This window comes from Furipterus horrens, unplaced genomic scaffold (genome assembly GCF_987537825.1).
Source record: "Furipterus horrens unplaced genomic scaffold, mFurHor1.1.pri manual_scaffold_11, whole genome shotgun sequence".
Taxonomy (NCBI): Eukaryota; Metazoa; Chordata; class Mammalia; order Chiroptera; family Furipteridae; genus Furipterus; species Furipterus horrens.
The window spans coordinates 82177591-82200314 of NW_028327181.1; the positions used below are offsets into that span (position 1 = coordinate 82177591).

General features: G+C 43.8%; 1 protein-coding gene across 1 annotated transcript in view; it reads right to left on the reverse strand.

Annotated features, from left to right (window-relative positions):
• Nucleotides 1–14117: 14117 nt before the first annotated feature.
• Nucleotides 14118–22724, reverse strand: part of HEATR6 (HEAT repeat containing 6) — a 33106-nt gene continuing 24499 nt past the window's right edge. The window contains exons 15-20 of the mRNA XM_090292055.1: nt 21655–21789; nt 20744–20866; nt 19662–19786; nt 18491–18587; nt 17237–17441; nt 14118–15634 (exon numbers count right to left, since the gene is read on the reverse strand). Coding sequence (XP_090148181.1) covers nt 15093–15634; nt 17237–17441; nt 18491–18587; nt 19662–19786; nt 20744–20866; nt 21655–21789 — 1227 coding nt within the window. The 3' untranslated portion in view covers nt 14118–15092. The remainder of the gene's footprint in view (nt 15635–17236; nt 17442–18490; nt 18588–19661; nt 19787–20743; nt 20867–21654; nt 21790–22724) is intronic.

The following is a 22724-nucleotide window of genomic DNA, read 5'->3' on the forward strand; positions in this document are numbered from 1 at the left end:
AAAACAGCATTATTTGTACTCTTTTTATAAAGTTGTAAAAACAAACAAAATAAAAATGTATCTATACCTGTCCTAGTAGGCAAAGGGCAATTGAAACCTAATGCATGCAAAACCAGTGTACAAACTGACACACTAATGAGCAAGTTCTCATTTGGAAGTAAAGCACCAAGCAGAGAGCACAGCACACACTATGTGACCATTGATGTCAATTCCCTTACCCCTGCCCTTCTTTCTCTTGTCCCTTAATCTGACTGTTAGCATGAGAGTAGTTCTTAGAAAATTTAAGGAGTTGAACTCTGAATGAATGAATAAAAATAATGCAGTTATGTGATTTGTTAAAAAACTTATCCTCAATTAAAAATAAAAATTAAAACATAAATAAAATTAAAATCAAAGTATTTATCATTGGGCAATTCAGACTCACCACATTGTGTGTTTGTCAGACATTCAGAGGCACAATGCAATTTTAGTGTCTTGTCAACAGCCTCAATATTGCTTTTAAATTGGCAGAAGCAGCAGGCCAAATGGCTAGGTAAGATCCTATAAATGGAAACATAGAGAATGTGATTAGTGGCAAGAGAGTTACTTGAGTAGGTAGAAGAGGTAAGCCAAGGCTCCACAGGGATATGCAAACAAGAGTTGTTGGGGTGTATTACCTAACAGTTTGGGAAGGATCCGTTGGCCATTTGCTGCTCTTAAATATTGTAAATAAACGGATGGGAGGACAGAAGTGCCCAACAGAAGGGTAAGAATGGCAGTGGGAATGCTATGACTAGAGTGAAGGTGATAGGGATTAGAATTGGGTGACACTGATCTGTAGTTTAATTCAGAAGTCTCTCCTTCTCCCAACCTGAGAGTCTCACTTTGGGTTGAGAGTATGCAGGAAGAGGGAAGACTTCTAAGAAGACTCCGAAAAAGTACCCAACTTATGGAGTCCCTTTTTCAATTCCTAATGGTGAGTAGAAATAGTTTAGAAATTACTCAGGGCATAACAAACATTGTATGGTTAAATAATTACACATTGCATTAGCCAAATCTGGGTAATTGAACATTCAAAAGAATAATTCTTATAAGGTATAACGTGATTAATTTAAAGATGAGCCCATGAGTTCATAATGATACTCAAAAAGAAAAGAGGGGGAGCGATTATTTATAGAATAATGGCAGCTAATAATTATAGAAACAATAATTTTAAAAAGTGTCACTTCATAACCATCAACATAATATTAGATTGAGACAAGAATTATCATTGATGCACAGTCGGGTAAAAAGTTAAGAGTAGAGTGAACTTCTGGCTAAGATACAGCCATAGGTAGACACGCCACAACTCCCTCCAAAACTAAGGTATACAACTACCTCAAGACGGGAGACAACCAGAAGTTCCAGAAAACTGATCTGCATGGAAGTCCAATGAACAAAGATATAAAGAAGAAATATTCATCCAGATAGGTAGGAGGGGTGGAACCGGGTGGAGAGGACACGGTGTGAAGGCAGCGGTGGCAACAGCAGCTGTGGCTGGCCAGCAGAAAGCACAGTCACACATTAAAAAAAGTAGGGAGAGACACCTGGGGAGTGCTTCCAGTACCAGACCAGACCACGCAGCTCATGATTCCACCACTGGGGAAAATAAAGACTCATTGATTCTGACTGTGCAAACCAGTGGGGATTGGGGTAGAGGAAGAAACTGCTGGTCTCTCAGCAGAGTCTGCTTGTTTAAAGGGGCCCCCATGGTCCTAGAAATAAACAATGTTAGCACGTTTAAAATTGTCCCAGAGGTCCCTAACCCTCTCATTTTTTTCAATTCTTGTTTTTTCATTCTGTGCTGGTTGACTGTTTATTTCTTCTTATGTTCCAAATTGTTAATTTGAACCCCGGTTTCCTTTCCTCCACCATTGGTTTTGTGTGGGTTTTCCTTCGTTTCACTTAGCCTAGCCTTCACTTCGCTTCTGCGTTTGCCGTACTCAAGCATATCTGTCAAGTCTGTGAGCATCGTTATCGCCAGTGTTTTGAACTGTGCATATGTTAGGCTGGCTATCTCCTTGTCACTTGGTTTTCCCACTGGAACCTTGATTTGTTTACTCTTTTGGGCCATACTTCTCTATCTCCTTATCTTGACAGGCTCCTGTGTTTGCCTCTGTGTCTTAGGTAGAGCTGTCACACCTATTATGGTGTAAGGGGCAGAGCCTTAGGTATTCATCAGTAGGGAGTGACCCATTCACCATGTTGTAGTGCTGTATGTGGGGGAGGGGCCTGAGAGGGAACAACGCTGCTTGCTCATCACTTGCCCCCTTTTCAGGCACTTCTCCCACTTCTCTTTTCGGACTGGCGCCCCTCTAGCTGTTGCCCTGGTTGTGGTTCCCAGAGTGGGTGGGTCTGCAGACATTCTAGGACCATGGGGGCCCCTTTAAACAAGCAGACTCTGCTGAGAGACCAGCAGTTTCTTCCTCCACCCCAATCCCCACTGGTATGCACAGTCAGAATCAATGAGTCTTTATTTTCCCCAGTGGTGGAACCGTGTGCTGCATGGTCTGGTCTGGTACTGGAAGCGCTCCCCAGGTGTCCCTCCCTACTTTTTAAAATGTGTGACTGTGCTTTCTGCTGGCCAGCCACAGCTGCTGTTACCACTGCCGCCTCCTACCTGTCTGGATGAGTATTTCTTCTTTATATCTTTGTTTGTTGGACTTCCATGCAGCTCAGTTTTCTGCAACTTCTGTTTGTCTCCAGTTTTGAGGTAGCTGTATTCCTTCGTAGTTGTGGAGGGAGACACGATGTGTCTACCTATGCCTCCATCTTGGCTGGAAGTCCTGGAGGGGTTTGCTAATAAAAAGGCCAGGGCTTGGTTGGCCCCAGGGAGATGGAGGTGAGCAGGACAGGATCCATGGCCAACTGCAGAGGCTGAGCTTCCAGGAACAGCAACCACAGCAGCTCCCACATGAACAGGAGCCATGGGGCCCAGAGGTACATCCCAGACATGGCAGGAAGAGGTTTGGGGCACAGCAAGCCACTCAGGCAAGTGGTGTGCTGGCAACTGCGCACTTAGTGGGAGCGAAACCATCGGCAGCCATGTCACATTGGCAACCCAGTCATGCATGTGCCCCTTAGCAACCAAGCACCCCTTCCCCACCTCAGGTTCCAATCTTTATCTTGGTCTGAAAGTGACTGCAGAAGAGGGAGCCTTTCCCCCAGAATCACAAGGGGCCAAGTGGTCCTTTTCCCCTACAGAGGGGACAACTACCTTCTGCTGGGCCTCCCCTCTCTACTTCATGGTGAGGCAGGATTTGGGCTGCACACCTTAAGTGGCCCCAGACTCTAGCAGCCCAGGGATGGTGGGATGGGGGGTGGGTGGGTATTAAATGAGGCTGGAAGTTGTGGAATGCTGCAGAGCTTCCCAAGGAAGCCACAGGGCCTGCCATCCCAGGAGATTCGTAAGTGTAAGTCCAGTTCTGGCAATCTGAACTCCTCCTCACAGCTGAAATCTGAGAGACATTTTTCCTCCTCTTGGCCATATTGCTTTCAAGAAAAGTATATGACCTGCAAAATGAACACCAGTTAGGGCGGTAAGGGGTGGTGGTGGTGAGGACACACTTTACAGTTCTAAAATGTTGCCGTTTCCTTGAAGTTTTCAGTATCTATGTCTGAATCTTAATTCTGACATAGGTAGCTCTCTGAGATAGGAGGTACCACTGAATCAGTAATGACTCCAAAATTTCTGTTGATAGGGTTTTGGATGGTGACATTTCATTCTGGGAAAGAGTGTCTGAAACCAAGTGAATAACCCTTTATGATGATAAGGGACAACGTCTCCTTTCCGCCTTGGCTCAAGACGGCCGTTTAATCTAGAAAAGTAACCATGACACTTTCCAGAGTCTACCCTATGGGAACACATGGAGAAGACACCTAGGGCGTTGGAGCCAGCATGTTAAGTATTTTTTCTTGAAGTACTGCAACTAGCACCCAATTTACTTCCTTCAGTTTTTTTTTTTTTTTTAAACATTCTATTTTATTTCATTCCTTGTTTACTGTCTGGCACAACTTCTAGCATGTAAATTCCAAGGGAGAAGGGGCTGCATCTTATTCCCAGTGTCTAGCACATAGTAATGGTTTTTAAATGGAATTGATTCCAAGATTGGCCTCAGTGGATTGAGCACCAGCTTGCGAACCAAAGGGTTGCAGGTTCCATTCCCAGTCAGGGCACGATTCAGGTTTCTGAAATCTTTAGCATCAACATTGAGTCCCTTCCTTACGTATTTCACAGGAAGACAGACGTCATAAAGCCCAGGATAAAACAGAGATTTTGCTTTCTGTAGTCACCAGAGGTTTCCAGTTTCAAAACTGCCACTAAGCGTTCTCAGAAGTCTCACACAAGTTAAATGTGAGACTATTCTATTTCAACTATGATTTAAAAATTTATAGTTAGCAAATGCTTGATTTCAAGGTGCTTGTCAGAACTTTACCAAATGTCTATTCAAAATAGATTTTCTATACAATCCTTTTAAAGGTATTGGCAAAGTATGTCATAAAACCTATAGGCTGAAATAACTTTGAATTTTAACAATAAAAATAAATAAAAGCCTTATTCAGCCAAGTATCTCTAGTTTAAGCAAAACTAGATGATCTCAGTTTTGAACAATATGAACAAGTTGTCATCCCTACATGAATACGTAAGGTACTCACATGTCATTTACATTTTTCTCCATAAAAGGAAAACACTTAATCTCCAGTGAATAAACCTTTTTAAATCTATAATTTTAGAAAATTAAGCTAATAACATCAATCAGTGTCTTTGCACCATCAACAGTTATAATTACCTACATAGTACTCAATAAGAATTTAGTGTTAGTCTACAAAAATTAATGTAAATTACCAATAAAGTCTACTCTTCTTTTAGCCTTGACAGTATACAGCAGGATTCCAATCCACCAATCATATTTCTTTATGTGCTTTCGGAATATCTTAAACCAGCCCTAGAATGTTTTTACTTTCAAAGAATACACACACATACAATTTACCTGACATTCTTCTTCACAGCCTTTATTGTCTGGAAATACAGACAGAAAAACAAATGCAACTACTACTTAGCCTAAACAACCCAGTGTCATGCACTGTTACTCATTCTAGACAAGCGGACATATTCTAAACGTTTAGAACACAAAATATATCATTGTTTTTGCCATAATCTTGAGAAATAATGTTTCAAAAAGAAAAGCATCCAACAAGTTAACACCACATCCAATAAAGAAAGGAAAATGCCCGGCAAGCAATATGAAAACAGCAGCTCAAGACACACTGACTGCTACTAAAAATAGTCACTGGTCAAATTGCTCATCAAAATCTAATTAGACTAATTTTTAGTTTCTCAAACCCAAAATATTTAGAGTTATGGCACCCATTGAAGAATTACCAAAACTTCATCTATTACAAGTTCTCACCTACTAACAATCATTTATTCAATCAGTCTTTGATGAACACCTGCTACTGCTATGTGCACGACAATTTGCCAGGAAATGCAGGGGATACAAGATTACTATAAAGATATATGTAATCCTCAATGCCATATAAATATAGGACAAGTATACACAAGATAGACTGACATTAAAAAAAACAAAATGTCATGTATGTACACAGATATCCAATTTTTCTTAAAGGAAATCCAACCACAAATTGTAATTAAACTCAGCATTTACACAGCTATCAATCCCAGGTATTATTTGCTAGGTCTTCAAAGAGTAGTTAACATTAGATGAACCACCCTGCCAAAACGCCCTGGGTTAGTGTAATTCAGTCTCTGTGGATCTTTCAATTCTGGTCTCTTGGTAGAGAGGACCCCATGTGATTTCTTCAAGAAAAAATTATAACTATAAAAGATGTACTAAAATCAAGTTGGCAAGAAGCAGCATAGTGCCCTCTACATACAGAACACAAGTACTTGACAATTCACTCCCTTTGTTATCCAGCCAGCAGCCCCCTACTCCTACCCCAAGACAGGCAGATGATTTTACTGTTAGGTAAAAGAAGTTACCTTTTTCATTTGCTGTTAGGACCATCTAAATGGGATTACACTTGGTCTAATACTCATACTTTTCCAATAAGTATTGAAGCATTAAAAAAAAAACCCAAAACATTTAAATTTACTTAACCACTTCTACTGCCCTAGTCTCCTTAAAAAAAAAAAAAAAAAAAAATGGCATGCCTTACTTTTAAAAGATCCTATTTCCTCATAGACTTTACTTTGTAAATGCTCTTAAAACTGGATTCTAGCTCTGGTTGGTGTGGCTCAGTGGACTGAGTGTGGGCCTGTGAACTAAAGGGTTGCTGGTTCAATTCCCAGTCAGGGCACATGCCTGGGTTGCCCCCCAGGTCCCCAGTTGGGGGTGTGCAAGAGGCAACCACACACTAATGTTATTCTTCCTCTCTTTCTTCCCCCTTTCCCCTCTCTCTAAAAATAAATAAATAAAATATATTTTTTTAAAAAGCAACCCAAACTGGATTCTAATTTAGTTAATCCAGACTAACAAACATGTAAAAAAGTCTTGTAGGTTATTGCTACAAGTCATGCTTTTTTAAAAATTACAGTTTAGTGACATGCAACTACTTATTTAATACAAAGCAGCAATTGTGTAGTTAAAAAAAAAAAGTCCATCTCAGCACCAGCCTAGAGAAACTTTCTGTGAGAAAAACTGAAGAGGAGTCACCACGGGATAATTCATTACAGACCCAGAAAGGACTTTTATCCTTCGAAGTGGGATAAAAAGAAAAAAGTCACTTTCTAATAAATCCCTCTGTACTTTTGCTGTGTGATTTAGAAGTTGATCCAAAAGTTAGTTGTCTTCAGCAATTGTCTTCATGATCAGCTGTACACCTCCTGCAGCAGGTGACATGAAATGGCGTTTCTCAGGCAAAAAGCAAAGGGGTCAAATTAGTAAAACGCATGTGCCCACAATTTCGTACTTTTCTTTTGAATTTTACCAAAATGACTTTGAATCGGATGAATTACCACGTTTGTTTGGGTTTTGTTTTTTCTTTTGTGTTGCTTTTTAATCAGCCATTCACCAGCAACTGTTGCAGAAGCCCATTAGCACTCAAGAATAAAAACAAAAACAGAACCAGATAAGGCTTCCTTATTAATGCCCACATGGCTAGGGGTGCGAAGAGAAACCTGGAGCGTGTGTGTGTGTGTGTGTGTGTGTGTGTGTGTGTGTGTCGTCTGTCTAGTGCTGGGGACAGCTTCCTCCGGCTACCGCTGTCCCCCTGGGTGAGCGAAGAGAAACCTGGAGCGTGTGTGTGTGTGTGTGTGTGTGTGTGTGTGTGTGTGTGTGTGTGTGTGTGTGGCTACCGCTGTCCCCCTGGGTGAGCGAAGAGAAACCTGGAGCGTGTGTGTGTGTGTGTGTGTGTGTGTGTGTGTGTGTGTGTGTGTGTGTGTGTGTGTGTGGTCTGTCTAGTGCTGGGGACAGCTTCCTCCGGCTACCGCTGTCCCCCTGGGTGAGCTCAGCCGCATCTTTAGCACCACCGCAGCCTGGGCGGTGGCTCACCTGCCCCAGCCGTTGCCCGAGTGCCGCGAATGGGTCGGGTCAGGACGTGGGCAGCAGCTGTGGCTGGCCAGGGCGCCGCGGGAGCCACCGCTGCTTGTGCAGCCTGCCCCGCCGGCTTCTCAGGTCAGAGGCCAGGCGGGGCAGAAGGGAAAGTGGAGGAGGTGGAGAGACCGGCATGGGCGGGCGGAAGCGGGTGGAGGGAAAAGACCCATCCGAGTCGCTGGCGCCCTACTCGGGATCGCCTTCAGCCATCATCTAGTTATTTCCGTCTTGCTTGGTGACAGCAGCAGCAGGCCGGGAGAGCGGTCACATGAGCTGCACCGCTTGGAGGCCCGGGACTCAGAGAGGCTCCGCGGCGGCTGCCGGGGGAAGCGTAGGAGCGCCGGGTCTGGGCGGAGAGCCCGGAGCGCCCCCGCGCGGTGCGGCTGGACCACAGACACCGGCGGCGCGGACCAGAAAGGCGCTGACCCTCGCGAAGTGCCCTGCACCAAAAGCCTCAGACGACTCTGTCGGGGCAGCCCATGCTGGAGCAGAACTCAGCAGGACCTCCTTCGGAGTCTCTCCTTTTCTGGCTCAGAGAGGAGGGCAGGGGAGTCCCCAGATGTATAACCCTCCTGCCCTCTTGATGCTGAAAGAGCCAGAGGATACTACGGAGAGGGGCGACTCAAGGAACTGAAAGGAAGTTAACTTGGGGATGTGGGGGGCGGTGCATGCAGGGAGACAGACCCCCAGAAATGTGAAGCTTGATAGGCTTGGTTCTCCAGAGTTCTGAAATTGATCCCAATGACAACTGTTTGGAGGCTGTGCCAGGAACCATGCCCTGGGCTGCCAGAACCTGAAAAGCCTCGTATAAACCCCAAAACGAAACTACACTCCAGTCTCCTTCTGCTTTTCCTAGTCTCACAGCTAGAAACTCGACCACCTCAGCAAAACTTACCAGTTTTTCATAGAAAGGGTGACTTCCCACCTAAAACCTACTTCAACATGATATATGTTTGTGTTATCAGAAAATAATTTTAATTTCTTTACCTGACAAATCACCAAGTCTCTGCTTAGCCCAGGGAACCAACCCAAATGAAATTTTAGGCATCCCCAGACTCAACACACGGTGGTCAAGGCCAACACTGGGGATAAGAGAAAGGAGCAAGACCTAAGAGGCTAGAAACACCCCTAGCTTCTCTTCTCATCCTTAGGTTCTCCACCTACCCATCAGTTTAAACATTCATCTGTCCATCCATGCTTCTGGCACTTAATAATCACCTACTGTGTGGTTATTAAGAAACCATGCAAAACCCAGTGAGGGACATTTAGCTGGGCCTGTTGTAGATGCCTCCTTCAAAGGACATATAGTACAAGAAGGAAGATATGTACCTAAAAAACCACAATGCAAATTAAAAGGAGACAGTGTTGGAAGACAGGTGTGCACAAATTCTGGGCAAAATGGAGATTTCCCCAACATACAATAGGATACAGCCTTTGCACTGGCTGTTCCTTCTGCCTGGAATGCTCTTCCCCTAGAATTTGGGTGACCAGGTCCTTTACTTCATTCAGTACTGCTCAATGTCACCTCCTCAGAGATGCCTTCCTTGACTTCTCCTTTCAGAATGGTATCACTGGTCACTTCCCCTGCTTTATTCTGCATAGCACTTGTCACCATCAGGAAGTGCTTTATATATTTTCTTGTTTGTTAACTGCTTGTCTCTTCCCCAGAATGTGAACACTGTGAGGAAGGGGCTTTGTTTACATCCCCAGCCCCTAAAATAGTTCCTGGTACATAATAAGTGCTCAGCAAATAATTGTTGAATGAATATGGAATGTTGGGAACTGTTTCCTGGAGAGGGCTGCTTTTTGAACTTGGCTTTCAAAGATGAAAGAAAAGCCTGGCTGCTGTGGCTCAGTGGATTGAGCATCGGCCTGCGAACCAAGTGTCGCTGGTTCGATTCCCAGTCAGGGCACATGACTAGGTTGCACGTCAGGTCCCCAGTTGGGAGCGCGAGTGAGTGGCAACCACACAGTGATGTTTCTCTCCCTCTCTTTCTCCTTTCCCCTCTCTCTAAAAATAAATAAACAAATAAATATAAATAAATTAATTTAAAGAAAAGATGGAAGAAAGAAAGAAAAATGATCACTGAGGGCATGACCAGGAGAGGAGAAATGGGCGTGGGGATGTGGGGAAATGGCACTCACAGTCTCTCAGGGAGCAGCCCTCAAACCCATTCATGTCTTCCTGGGGCAGCACCTTGGCCAAGTCACGTGGTTGATGAGGCGGGCCTGATTTATGGCAATGAGGCAGCTGACCAAGGAGATGAGTAACGCCCTTGTCATCCTTGGAGGAGAGCAGGTGCTTTGGAGGGCCAGCGGTGCTTAGGATCTCACAGACTTCCTGCTGGTCTTCTCTGAGAGGCTAAGGAACCTGGAGAGAGCAGCCAGATGTCCTGGCTCACTCACTCACTGCTCCCCACCTGGCTGTTTCCAGTCTCTTCTCACTTAGTCTGCAGTATTCTGGCTGGGGATGTGTAACCTCTATCTGATCCTGAGGAAACATAACCAAACAGAGGGAACGTCTATAAAAAATAACTGGCTTACATTCCTCAAAAATAGTCAATGCCATGGAACAAAAGAATGGGGCTATTTCTGTCACTAGTGGGGTGTGTGTGTGTGTGTGCGTGCGCACGCGCACATGCGCGTGCATGTTTGTCTTTCCCCTTAAACTAGGTGTTCCCAAAGGCAAAGTTTCGGTTTCTCCCTCCATCAGCTGGATGAGTCAGGCATGAAGCAGCTTCTGTTTGGACACAGTGGCTACCCTGAAGGCCCTGCCTTCTCACAGATCTTTTGTTCTGTCTTTTAAGACTCACTCCATGCCATCCTGAGCTTGCAGCCATTCTTTTGTTTCTCTCTCCCACCCTGGAATTGCTAGATTTAGCAAACCGAATTATAGGATGCCCAGTTACATTAGCATTTCTGACAAACAACATACTTTAGTATAAGGATGTCTCATGCAACCCTTCCCTGCCCTGACTCAGTGGGTTCCTTCAGAGACAGGTGTCACTGAGGTTCTGGCAGGTGCATTTCTACCTCTCTCCTATCCCTCTCTGACCCCCAGTTCCCAGCCAGCTCAGGGATTTCTGTGAGAATCTGTAGAACCAAGCTGTTTGGCTAGGAGCCACCTCTTGTTCATGAACTATACTCTAGCCCCACCCACCTCATAGTTCTCCATGTTCTATAGAAGGTGAGAGTGCTGGGCCACCCCCCCTGCCTTCTGGAACCCCTGTTCTGTGACATCATAACTCTCCTGGAAATACTCTGGTCTTAACCATGCAAAATGGGGCTGCCTTGAGGCCTATTGCTGCTTCAGGCAGAAATGGCAGATGGGCCTGGAAGGACAGGTGACAACTGTGGTGAAGGCCACTGGGTGGGACAGGGTAGGGAGCGCTGGTTGTTTGTCTGCCCACCTCCCTCCCCTCTGGGAGCAGTTCCACCTTTGAGGGGACTCCATTCCCCATGGGGTTTTAGTGGGGCTGCCAGTCACAGGGCTCTGCCCTCCAGGTGACAGTGTGGTTTGGATTGAAGCTAAGTGGAGCCGCTCAGCTTCTCACAGGAAGCCTGCCGGTGCGGGGCTGGAGGCCAGCAGTTTGGAGTCTCTTGGAGATAGCCCATCTGAGGGGATAAGCCTCCTGGAGGAGGAAGCGGAGTCCAGATAGGGTTGCAGTCCCAGAGGCCACTCTTGCCTTTACTGCAATCCTGCAATTCAATAAATTCTTGTGAAAACAAGTCCGAGTTGGGTCTCCTTTGCAAATAAAAGAGCACTGCCTAGTAGGGTCAGCGTGGGATTAACTGTCTATGGAATGACCTGACAATCTGTCACTTCCCATGAAGGCCACACATCTTGGTACCATTAGTCACCAACATAGTCTGGGAGGTATTTCCACCAACTGGAGTAAAAAGGACGCAAGAAAAGTTTTGTTACCGATGGCCACTCCACCCTCGGAAACAGACGGCAGGGTCTGACAGAAAGAAAGCAGGAAGCGCTTTCTAAGTGGGCAGCACTGCCCCAGGCCCTCTGCCTGCAGATTTCTCCCAGTAGGGCAGCAGCACATTGCATGTTGGAAAGTGAAGCCAGCGGGAGATGGGGTGGAGGTCAGCCCTGGGAGGAGGGCATTCTTAGGGTACCACTTGATGAGTGACCAGTTGTGGCCAAAAAATCTAATGGTGCCTCAGATGACCCAGATAAACTCTGATCTGTACAGGATTAGAGTCCTGGGTTGGGCGAAGCTTCCAAAGCCCAGGATCACATGCTGGAAATTTGATCAGAGGAGGGTCTTCCTGCAGCTTAAAATCTTAGAGGGGCAATGTCAGCACTCAAAAGGGACCTGGAAGGATTCTCCACCCCCACTTCCTCAAATGTGATGGGAACCCTGGGGTGGGTGCCCATGCACTCAAGGAACTGGAAAACCCAATGTAGGGTCCATGAATGAATTCTGAATGTCACAGCCTGGGGCAAGAAGGCAAATGAAGGCAACAGATCATCTGCCTGAATATTTACAAGTTATAAATCAAACTAACAAGCTGTTAAATGTGTTTTATCGTTATCGTCTGACCAACATTCCTTTAAAAGGATAAAAATTTTAAGTGGACAAAGTTTTAGTTTATATATGACTGAAAGTTAGCAAAATGTCAAAGATGACCAAATTGAATTTTTATTGCACATGTGTGGGTGCTCTGTCAATGGGCTGATCACGTTGAGATGAGTAATAAATACATATATAATTCATAAATGATTATAACTATTCTATGGAATTTTTCTTATCTTCCTTTCAGCAAAATCATTATTGTCAAGTTTTTAAAATATATTTAAAGATTAAAGACATTATTATATTCAAAGTACAAAAATTTAAATATATTTTCTTAAAAATATAAATGTAAAAAATCTTTTTTTCCCCAAAGTTAACTTTTTTATTTTGTTTTTTAAAATCACTTATATTTTATTTATTTATTTATTTATTTATTTATTTATTTATTTATTCTTAGAGGGGAAAGAAGGGAGAAAGAGAGGGAGAGAAACAACATCCACCAGTTGCCTCTCAAGTGTCCCCGACTGGGGACCTGGCCCGCAACTCAGGTAATGCCCTGACTGGGATTGGAACCGGCAACCTTCTGGTTGCAGGCCAGCACTCAATCTACTGAACCACATCAGCCAGGGCCAAAGTATTTCAAACTGGACCTCTGCCCTGCCCAATCAAAATGTCGCTGGTTTACTTCCCAAAGGCACATGCCTGGTTTGCAGGCCAGGTCCTCCCAACTGATGTATCTCTCACACATTGATGTTTCTCTCCTTGTCTTTCTCCCTCCCTTCCTCTCTAAAGAAATAAATAAAACCTTTAAAAAATAAACTGGACTTCTAATTTCTGAAGGCTGGCCCTCAGGAATGGGGTCATAAGGCAGAATTAGGAAAGCGGTTACTACTCCCTGCTGAGTGTGTGGCCCCTGCCATTTCTAGTCCTTTCCCTTGCCTGCTTCTGGCAGACTAAGAGGTCCCGTGGCAGTGCCTCTCCCACAACACTGGATCCGGTTCCTGAGGCGTCCAAGCTAACATCTCACCTAAAAGTGCAGTCAGAAGACTCCAGCTGTCACCAAGAAAGCACATGCTGTGTTGTTTTCTGCCTAGTGTTCTGAGAATTCAAGGATAATAAATATTTAATACTTATTGAATATCAGAGGCTGTTCTAAGAACTTTCCATGTATTAAAAACTTAATCATTATAACATCCTTATGAAGTAGGTACTATTATTCCCATTTTATAGATGAGAAAACTAAGGCACCAGAGAGGTTAAGTAATGTACACATAGCGCAGCAGAGCCAGGTTTAAACCCGGGCTCTTAACCACTGCACCTATTAATGAAGCGAAGGCTGAGTGAGCCAGTAACTACAACTCACTCAGCGCTTGTTGGAAAGACGGTGAGGTTGTACTCTGGGTTTGGATTCAAAATCAAGGAAGTCTTGCCCAGGTGTTCCGTGGGATGTTTCTGTCTGCCCTGTAATAATCTTAGGACACCCGCTTTACTACTAACACCACAAAAGAGGTTATAATATGTGCCTTTCTCAAGTTCTGAAAGTGCTTAGAAATGAATGTTTCCTTCATTGGTCACAGGAAAGGTTTGAATAGGAAGGTAAGTGATGTTTCATAATGCTGTCGGCTTAAGGAATGAGCCATCTGTGCCAGAATGACCTTTCCTCCAAATATTTTCTTTTATCAGAAGAATGTTCAGAATTTGGCATTCTGAATCAGAGCCAGACTTTTTACTGTTTCTCATCAAATAAGTTCTAATTCTTTATTCTCTGCGCGGCTTCCTTTTACAGTGGCAGCATTACTGAGGCACAGCCCGGGGGGTTGGGGGTGAGTCCCGCCCCTGGTGTACACCCACCATGTGCAGTGAGGAGACACCCAACATTCCATCAGGACAGAAGCCTGTGCCCCAGACTCATGGAATTTGTATTGGAATTTCTAGAAGTGCTTACCCTTGGTCTTTCCCTGCATAAGAACATTAACATCTGTTTTCAAGACCTGGAAACCTTCACAAAAGCAAAAGGTTTGACAAGAAAAAAATATATTTTATTCAAGATAAGAAAAGGATAAGAGAGATTCATCAAATGAAACCATCTGAAGCCATTTCACAATATTTTATCAGGAAACCCACCAGTAAAAGCCCAAAGAACTAGGAATAAGGTATATATGCCACACTTTTACTTTTATGAAAATGACAAGAAAACAAGCCACTTCCAGAGGCATGGAGGGGGCTTCCAGGGCGGGCACTTGGGGAGTTCAGTGCAGCAGGTATTTACCAACCTGTAAGGACTCCCAGTATTTTAGCAACCACTGCAGCCGCACCAGGGCAAACTGGCTGGGCATCAGCACTGCTTGCAGCTTTCTATAAATACAATTTTATAAAAATAGTAGGTTACGGGCAAATTAGTTTTCATTAGTTTATTACAAAAGAAAAACAATCCCCACAGACAAAATTCCTAAATCCTTTTGCTTTTTAAAATGATTTAAAAATTTTTTGACTTTTAGAGAGAGAGAGAAAAAAATTAATTTGCTTTCACTTATTTATGGATTTGTTGATTGACTCTTGAATGTGCCCTGACAGGGGATTGAACCCACAACCTTGGGGTATTCAGATGATGCTTTAACCAAGTGTGCTACCTGGCCAGGACTGTCTTTTTTTTTTTTTTTTTTTAATCTTCTGAGACTAAACACCCTTCACACCCCCCACTCTGCTCAGCCCATACTACAACCCAACTCCTTGGCTCCTGGTTGCACAGGTCAGAGGTTCCAACAACCCAGACCGTGGCTAATGCAGCAGGACCACTTTCTAAAATGTTTGAGTCCTGTTAGAAAAATTTACATAGCTGCTAACTCATTCTAAATAAATAGTGGATGGATTACTTCTGCCTGTAAGATTAGATCCCACAGATCTGATACTCAAGCTTGGGTTTTCCTGTTACCACTTGACCCCTGAAAAGTATGGTGGAATAGTCACTAATTTATTCAACCTAGGAGTGCACTTATGAACCAAATGAGTCAAAATAAATAGTCAGGGTATCTTGCAAAAAGCCCATGATGGCCCCTTTGGCTGCATCGCCAGCCAGGGCCTGGACACTGCATACGTGTTCCAGGGCCGTTCTGACCATCTGGTCTCTTTCCTGGGGGCTATGGGGTGCCCCAGTGTCATCTCCCTCTGTTCCTGATTTTAAAAACTGTAAAATATAGGACTGGACCATGTCTCCATTCAGTTCAAAGGTTTCTTTGATGCAAGGCAGGTCTGAGGCACTGGCCAAGCTCAAGAGGTGAATCAGTGCCTGGCAGGTTTGGGTCCGTAGGCTGGCACAATACTTGAATTCCAAGAAGTCTGTGGTGTCCTCGCTCTTCTGTAAGGCAGTGACCAATGCATTCCAGATCTGAGTGTACTGATCAGCAGACCCATAGTGCTCTCTCTTGCCCGGGATGGAAAGGGCAGCGGCAGATCTGATGCGCACTTTGAAGTTCTTGCATGATGTCACAACTGATGTCAGGGCATTGTAGGCCCGGGAGGTCCACGGGGCTATGCCTAGAAAAAATCCGGTTGTTAAAACAAATGAAGGCTTAAAAATAAATACAGTAAGACGGATAGGGGCAGGCAGAAGTGCTCAGTTAGTCAGTTCATGTTTTAATTCTCACAATAATGCTGCAGAATCAGGGTGGTGAATGACTAACTGTGGGATCCTCGGTTAAGTGGCCAAGTACTGACTCCCAAACCTCCCTCTTTCCATAGACAAGTCTGCCACATGCTCAGGAGCTCTGTACCCAAATAGGGACTCTGGTAACTTTGAAAGAGGCTTCTCCTCTGGGAGGATGCTGCCTGAGGGGGTAGGGCTTGGTGAGAGAGCAGGGTTGCAACGGCAGCTCCAGTGTCCTCTAAGCTGGCTACTTCTGAGCAGTGCACAAACTGTACATCTGTATGCCCAGCCCTGTTCGTGCTGGGAAAAAGAGTATTCTGACACCCAGATTAGCATCCAGACACTGCTCTGGACATAGCAGGTCACTTGTTTTATTGCAAAATAAAAGAAAATACTCTATAGGCAGTGACTGGGGAACAGAATACTTAGATTACCTGAAGGCTCAATTTTCTAATTTTTAGAAGGTGATGCCCAGATTTCTGTCTTCTTTCCCTTCCTATTTCCTGCTTTCCTCTTCATCAGAGGAAACACTCCCACCACCCATTCCATTTTGGGGGGTTCTTTTTCCTCAGGATGGACAGCAGAGTAGAATGCAGCTTTCCCAGCTCTCCTAGCCCTTCCAACTGTTTTGTTGCCTCCAAAGACGCCAAGCAGACGCCCACCCTAAAAGTCACCTTCAGTTCTTTCCTCAGAGGAAAAAGCCATAAGGCTACTTCTCCACCAGTGCCCGGCTGACTTGGTCCCCCTGGATGCTCTTGGCAGTAATGGGGAGCAGAGCCAGATTCCCCTAACTTAATGCGGGTCCGGAATGGTTTTTCCTCTCCAGGAAGACACCCTTATGTTTCAAATCTTGTCACCGAGAAAAATGTATAAGGTAAATGCTGGCAAATGAAGTGCCTGGGACTTGGAGGCCGTGATCCATATGTCTAAGCAGCTACCAGCCACTGGTGACACATCGCAGTGCATGGCATGTCGTTACTCAGACAGGTGGCCTCCTTACAGGAAGCGCTCCCCTGTAGCACCAACAGCCCTCTTTCCCTCATGCCAGTTCTTCCCTTTATTTTTTTCCCTGCTTGTTAGAACGGTATATGCTCATTAAATAAAATTTAGAAAATGATAGCAGGAAATAATCCTACTCATCACGCCATCCAGAGGCAATCACTGTTAATATTTAGGGTAACTTCCTTTCAGTCTTTTCCTACCCATTTACTGAGATCACACTGTAGAAATAACTTCACATCCTGGTTTAGTTTACTTGACATCAGAAATTTCCCCAGGTTACAAAAAAAAAAAAATTGTGAATACAACTTTAAAAGGCAACAAAATATCCCACTAAATACATATGCCATGATTTATCTCAGACCATTCCCCTAAACATGGATGTTCAGTATGTTTCCATTTTTTTCTAATAGTGTGATAAATGATATTGTGACCAACATCTTTAATAACAATGTAGACTGGTGTGTGCTGTCCAAAAAGGAAAACTTTCTTACCCAATGGAAGAGCAGTGTTTTTAAATGCATTTCCCATTGCGTAACAAGCATTCCATCGGACTTTCATGGCGGCCTCAGTCAGGATGGCAGAAATTAAGGCCTGGATAGACTCTTCAATGATTTCAGCAAATCGGGGTTTTTCTATATGAGATGGTTGTAGAAAATGAAGCAGATTTCCAAGGGCCCGGACTGCATTACTTTTTACCTAGAATAAAATGTAAAAGCATTAGAAATCTGTTTTGCCAAAGAGACGGTTCAGAAAGTATAATTTCAGCTTTAAAAAATCTAGGAGGTCCTAGATGTCTTGAAGCAAGAAAGCTCATGAAAAACGCAGCCTGTGAAGGTGCGAGTTCTCAGAACTCTGCAAGGTCTTGTGTGGTTAACATTGTGAGCCATCAGAAAGGTGAGGTTCTACAGAGCTCCTTGTGCTGATATTTTTAGTGTCAGATTGGACATCAGAGACAGCTATCTTCCTCGAGGTATAGATATGGCAGGTAAAGGCCAGGGGCAACAGGACACTGCTGGTTTGCAGCACAGCTGGGAAGAGAAGCTGGGTTTCGTAATCCCAGACTAAATACTCTTCTACCAGAGAAAAGTATTTTTTTCTTTGTAGCATACTAGAATCATCTGGGGAGCTTTCTGTTTTAAAACCAATTCCCACACCCTACCCCAGAAATTCTGATTGAATTAGTTGAAGGTAGAGCTTCCCAGGTTTTCAGAACCACTGTACTAAATTAAGTCAGGTCCTTTGCTAGGTGCTTTAAGATTAGATATCTCACAGTTTATTGAGGTTTATGTAACAATTTCCATGTTGGAAATGAAGAAACTGACCTTCAGAGAAGTTAAATAATGCACCAAAGGTCACCCACCACTAAAGGGCAAGCCAGGACTTCAACCATGTCTGCCTGACCCTGAAGCCCAGGACAATGCTTTTTAAACTTATTAGTGTAATAGGAAATATTCAAAACCAAGGGCTGCTTATCTTTCTCACTTGTCAATTCTACTTAAAGATCTTTTGAGAAAAACAGATTAATATTAAAACAAACACGGACGTATCATGGAGTGGCATTACAAATGGCACTGATTTTTTTTTATGAGATGGGATATAAGAAACAAGCTGTCCAAGTATGGAGTGGCCACTTTATACCCTGTGTACACTCTCACTCTCCTTTAAACAGAGATAAATCTGATGGAATAAAACTATAATACACTAAGTATCTACCTGACAAATACTAGGTTTTGTTGTGGGTTTACCTTGTCTTTATCCCTGGATGCTTCTATAGCTGATCGCAACATCTTCAAGAGCAGGAGACCAGAAAACTCTTCCTGGAAGCTGGGGTCTGGTGTATCCCTATTCCACCCAAAGCAGGCAAAAGATGTTAAAAGGTAAAACCCATTGAAATGTATACACATACAAATATAGTCACTTAGTATAACTATAAAAACTTTAGGAAAATAGTGTATCAAATCTGTTCAGCTTATACCAAAAAGTTAATAGTTTATACTGTTTGACTTAGTAGGTCCACATTTAGGAATGTAACCAAGAGAAATAACGCCAAGTGGAGATTTCAAGCACAAAAAGTGTGCAGTGCATATAAGACTAAACAATATAAATGTCCAATAATAGGGAAATGGTTAAACAATCATCGCATGGGGATGACTGTGTAATAGTAAATAAGGATTTATAAAAAGTCAGTAGAAGTCAGGAGAATGTTTATACGTGCTCTATGTTAGAGTTAAGCAATGAAAAGAGGACAGTTGTGTGTAAGTAATAACAGTTGCCGCTGGGGAGGGAAACTCGGAGAGTGAGGTAAGAGAAAGGCTTTACACTGAATATCCCTCTGTATGCTGATATTTTTTAACCTGTGAATATATTATTCAAACACTTAAATGTGATCTATAAGAAGTAGGGCAAGCCCTGGCTGCTGTGGCTCAGTGGATTGAGCATCAGCCTGCGAACCAAGTGTCGCCGGTTTGATTTCCAGTTGGGGCACATGACTAGGTTGCGCGCCAGATCCCCAGTTGGGGGCGCGTGAGAGGCAATCGCACATTGATGTTTCTCTCCCTCTCTTTCTCCTTTCCCCTCTCTCCAAAAACAGATAAATAAAATAAAATAAAATAAAATAAAGTAACCTTGTAAAGAATGAAAATAAAAAAGAAGTAGGACAACCATTACAAAGGTTCTGAATTTCCACTTTTGTGTTTCCACATTTTTCTATAATGTGGATATATTTCTTATATCAGCATACTGTATTTTTATATACAGATATTAAGAACAGTTTACTGATCTTATTACTTGAAGGAATATAAAACAAAACAAAGCAGGAGGACTGACTACATAATATGGGAGAATTACTGCTAATTCTTTTATAGTAGGGACCTTAGCCTCAGAAGTCACTGAAGGAAAATGGTCTGGGTCACCTACATGTTGACAATCAGAGTGTCCGTCAGGTTGCCCAGGGACCAGGCTGCTTTGGCTCGGACATTCAGAGACTTGTCTTGAAGCGACATCAATATTGCATTTGCTGTGTCTGCAACAAATATGACATCCTATAAGGTAAACAAAATAAAATGATGTAGTTACTTTAGAAATTCACACTGCTACCTGGGAAATTCTGTTTTTCAAAATGATAAGATTTTACCACTTCTATTTGGAAGTCAAAATTCATTTATTCAATCAATTTACTGTTCTTATGTATTGCAATCTGGATACTCATTAAAATCCCAGGGATAGGACTTTCATGATTTTGGGATGTGCCCTACACACCTGAGGAACATACAGACTTGCTCTTGTAAACATCTTATTTCCTGGCCTGTGGCACTTACCTGTGACTTCTGTACCTGGATTGATTTCCACCTTGAGAAATGATGTTGACAGTGAATGCATTTCCAAAACACATCCTACTAGTTACACACTTCTCAGTGAGATAAATGTCACAAGTAAGAGTGAAGGAGAAACTTATTTCCTTCTTAATAAAAACTCAGTCAATCTTCTAAATTATTATTATCACATGATAATGCTGCATCTCATTTTTTTCAATTATTAATTAAACATACACTGGGCACCTAGGGTCGTGGGAAGTGTGCTAAGTAATTAAAAATAAATAAATGAGCCCTGTCTGTTGTGGCTCAGTTGGTTGGGTGTCATTCCACAAAGTGACAGGTAGCTGGTTTGGTCAGGGCACAGGCCTGGGTTGTGGGTTTGATCTCTGGTTGGGGCACATACGGAGGCAACTGATTGATGTTTCTCTCTCACATCAATGTTTCCCATGCTCTTTTTCTCCCTCTCTTCCCCTCTCTAAAAATAAATAAAATCTTAAAAGAAAATAAATGAACGATAGGTATTACAGTATTTTAGTAGCAACTAAGAAAATCAGATTACAAAGCAATTTAATTTCCTTTACTGTCCAACTCAAGAGCTCTATGTCCACCAAAAAAAAAAAAAAAAAAAAAAAAGGACTGATGAGGACTAGGAAGGAGGCACAGCGAGCTCCGGGGCCCACGCACCTGTCTGAGGCAGGGGAAGAGCACGTAGATGCCGAGGGCCCGCGAGGCTGCAGCTTTCACCAGACGGTTCTTGCTGTCATTCAGCCCCAGCAGCACCGTGATGCACAGGATCTGCCAGTCGCTCTGCAGGGAGAGAGGTTGGCAAAGGAAGAGCAGGAATGAAGTAACTGTGAGTCAATGTCTTTGACAAGTGACTGTGACATGTCTGTGTTTGAGTTCACGTTCAGGAGCTGAACACAGCTGAGACCTCAAGGCTACCTTGGTAGAGAGCAAAGGTTCACTTCAGACCCAGTTACTATCTGAGCGGCCACTGAGCAGGGCACACACAGCATCTGTGATCATTTAACCCTGACAACTGTGCGAATGAGGCCATTTTATTCTCCTCCGTCATTAAAGCTGCCTTCTTTATAAAGCTGATTTCTTTATGTAAAAACAGACATAAATGCCATTGAAAATGCAAGGAAAGGATCAGTTTGGGTGCTCTATGTGTTGGGCACCAGCTAAGTATTTTCATATACTTCATGTTATTACTCACATCATTCCCTTTTTATAGACGATAAAATACAGTTTTAGAGAAGATAATCAAAAAGCCACAAAGCAGAAGACCTAGGATTTAAACCCAGGTCTTTGTAACTTCTGGATCTGAATTCTTTCTGAGACTTCTCTGACTTCAAGGCCTGCACTATCCCTACTTCTACCCCCTGCCTTCTAAGCACAGGAAGGAAAGGCTCTCCTGAGACATTAAGATTTTAAGTTTTCTCACTGACCTCACCCCACACTCAAGTGGAATAAGCATGCCTTCCTCAGAAATGATGTTGAATACTAGTTCAAAACGAAAAGAATCAAAATCAAATTCGAGCTGTGCCGCTCAGGGACCCCGGTGAGGGATGGGACAGCACGCCTGCAGTTACCGGCAGACTGCTGAAGGCTTCCGGCAAGACGGAAGACAGGGCGTCACATGCGCTCGCCTGCAGAGTCGGGTGCTCTGAATTCTGCAGGGCTCTGGGTAAAGGTCCGTTCAGCATCAGCGTCCAGAACAGCACCACCTGGAACAGGGCAGAGTTAAACTGCGGCCCAAGGGCAACAGTGGAACCAGATCGATGCCGAAGCTACACGTGACTGCAGTAATGAAACAGTTTTCCTTCCAGTATAGCTGTTATAAATGCTTTCTCTAGGCCTCCCACAGCAGTGAAAAGAACTTCAGGAAACAACTAGGTCAAGCCTTCCATTTTATTGGTTAGGAAACGAGAGTTTGCCAGAGTTACGCAACGACAGAGAAAACGAGGGAGGATGAAGATGATGCCGACAGTGACAACAGGAGCAGCACCAGCTCACGTTCTTCGCGGAGTTTACGATTCGCTAGACCCTGCTCTAAGTGCTTTACATATATCAACTCATTTTAGTCCTCAGCACAACTAAATGAAATATGTATCACCACCGCATTCACAGACGGAAACTGACGCCCAGAGAAGTAATAATGTGCCTTGCTAGTGGGCAGCAAAGCTGGACCAAACTCCAGACCACTGACAGCCAGCTAGGGCCCCTTCGATCTGATTCTTCATGGGCACAGAGATCACAGTGGCCTGTGGGCCGTGAGCCAGAGGCAGAGCTGGAGCCAAGTCCTTCACTATGGCTTCCTCTCTGTGCAACCTTGGGCGAGTCACTAAACCTAAGCTTCGGTTCCTCTTCAGTAAAACAGGCAAACATCTACTTGGCAGAGCTTCTGTGATAGAACGTAATACTGTGTGCAAAGTTCCTAGCAAAGTGCTTGGTGCACGGTGGACTCTTAAATTGAGCAGTAGGCTCCGTTTTACGCACTTTCAAGAATCATCTACTTCAAAGCCCCTCAAGGCAGCTCTATGAAGAGTACCTTTCCAGTTCCCTTCCGGTGCTTTATCAAAACCCTGGGCTTTCACTTTGCGAACCTGTCTGGGGTTTTGGTGTTTCACTTTCTGCCTCATGGGTACAATCCTGAGTGTTG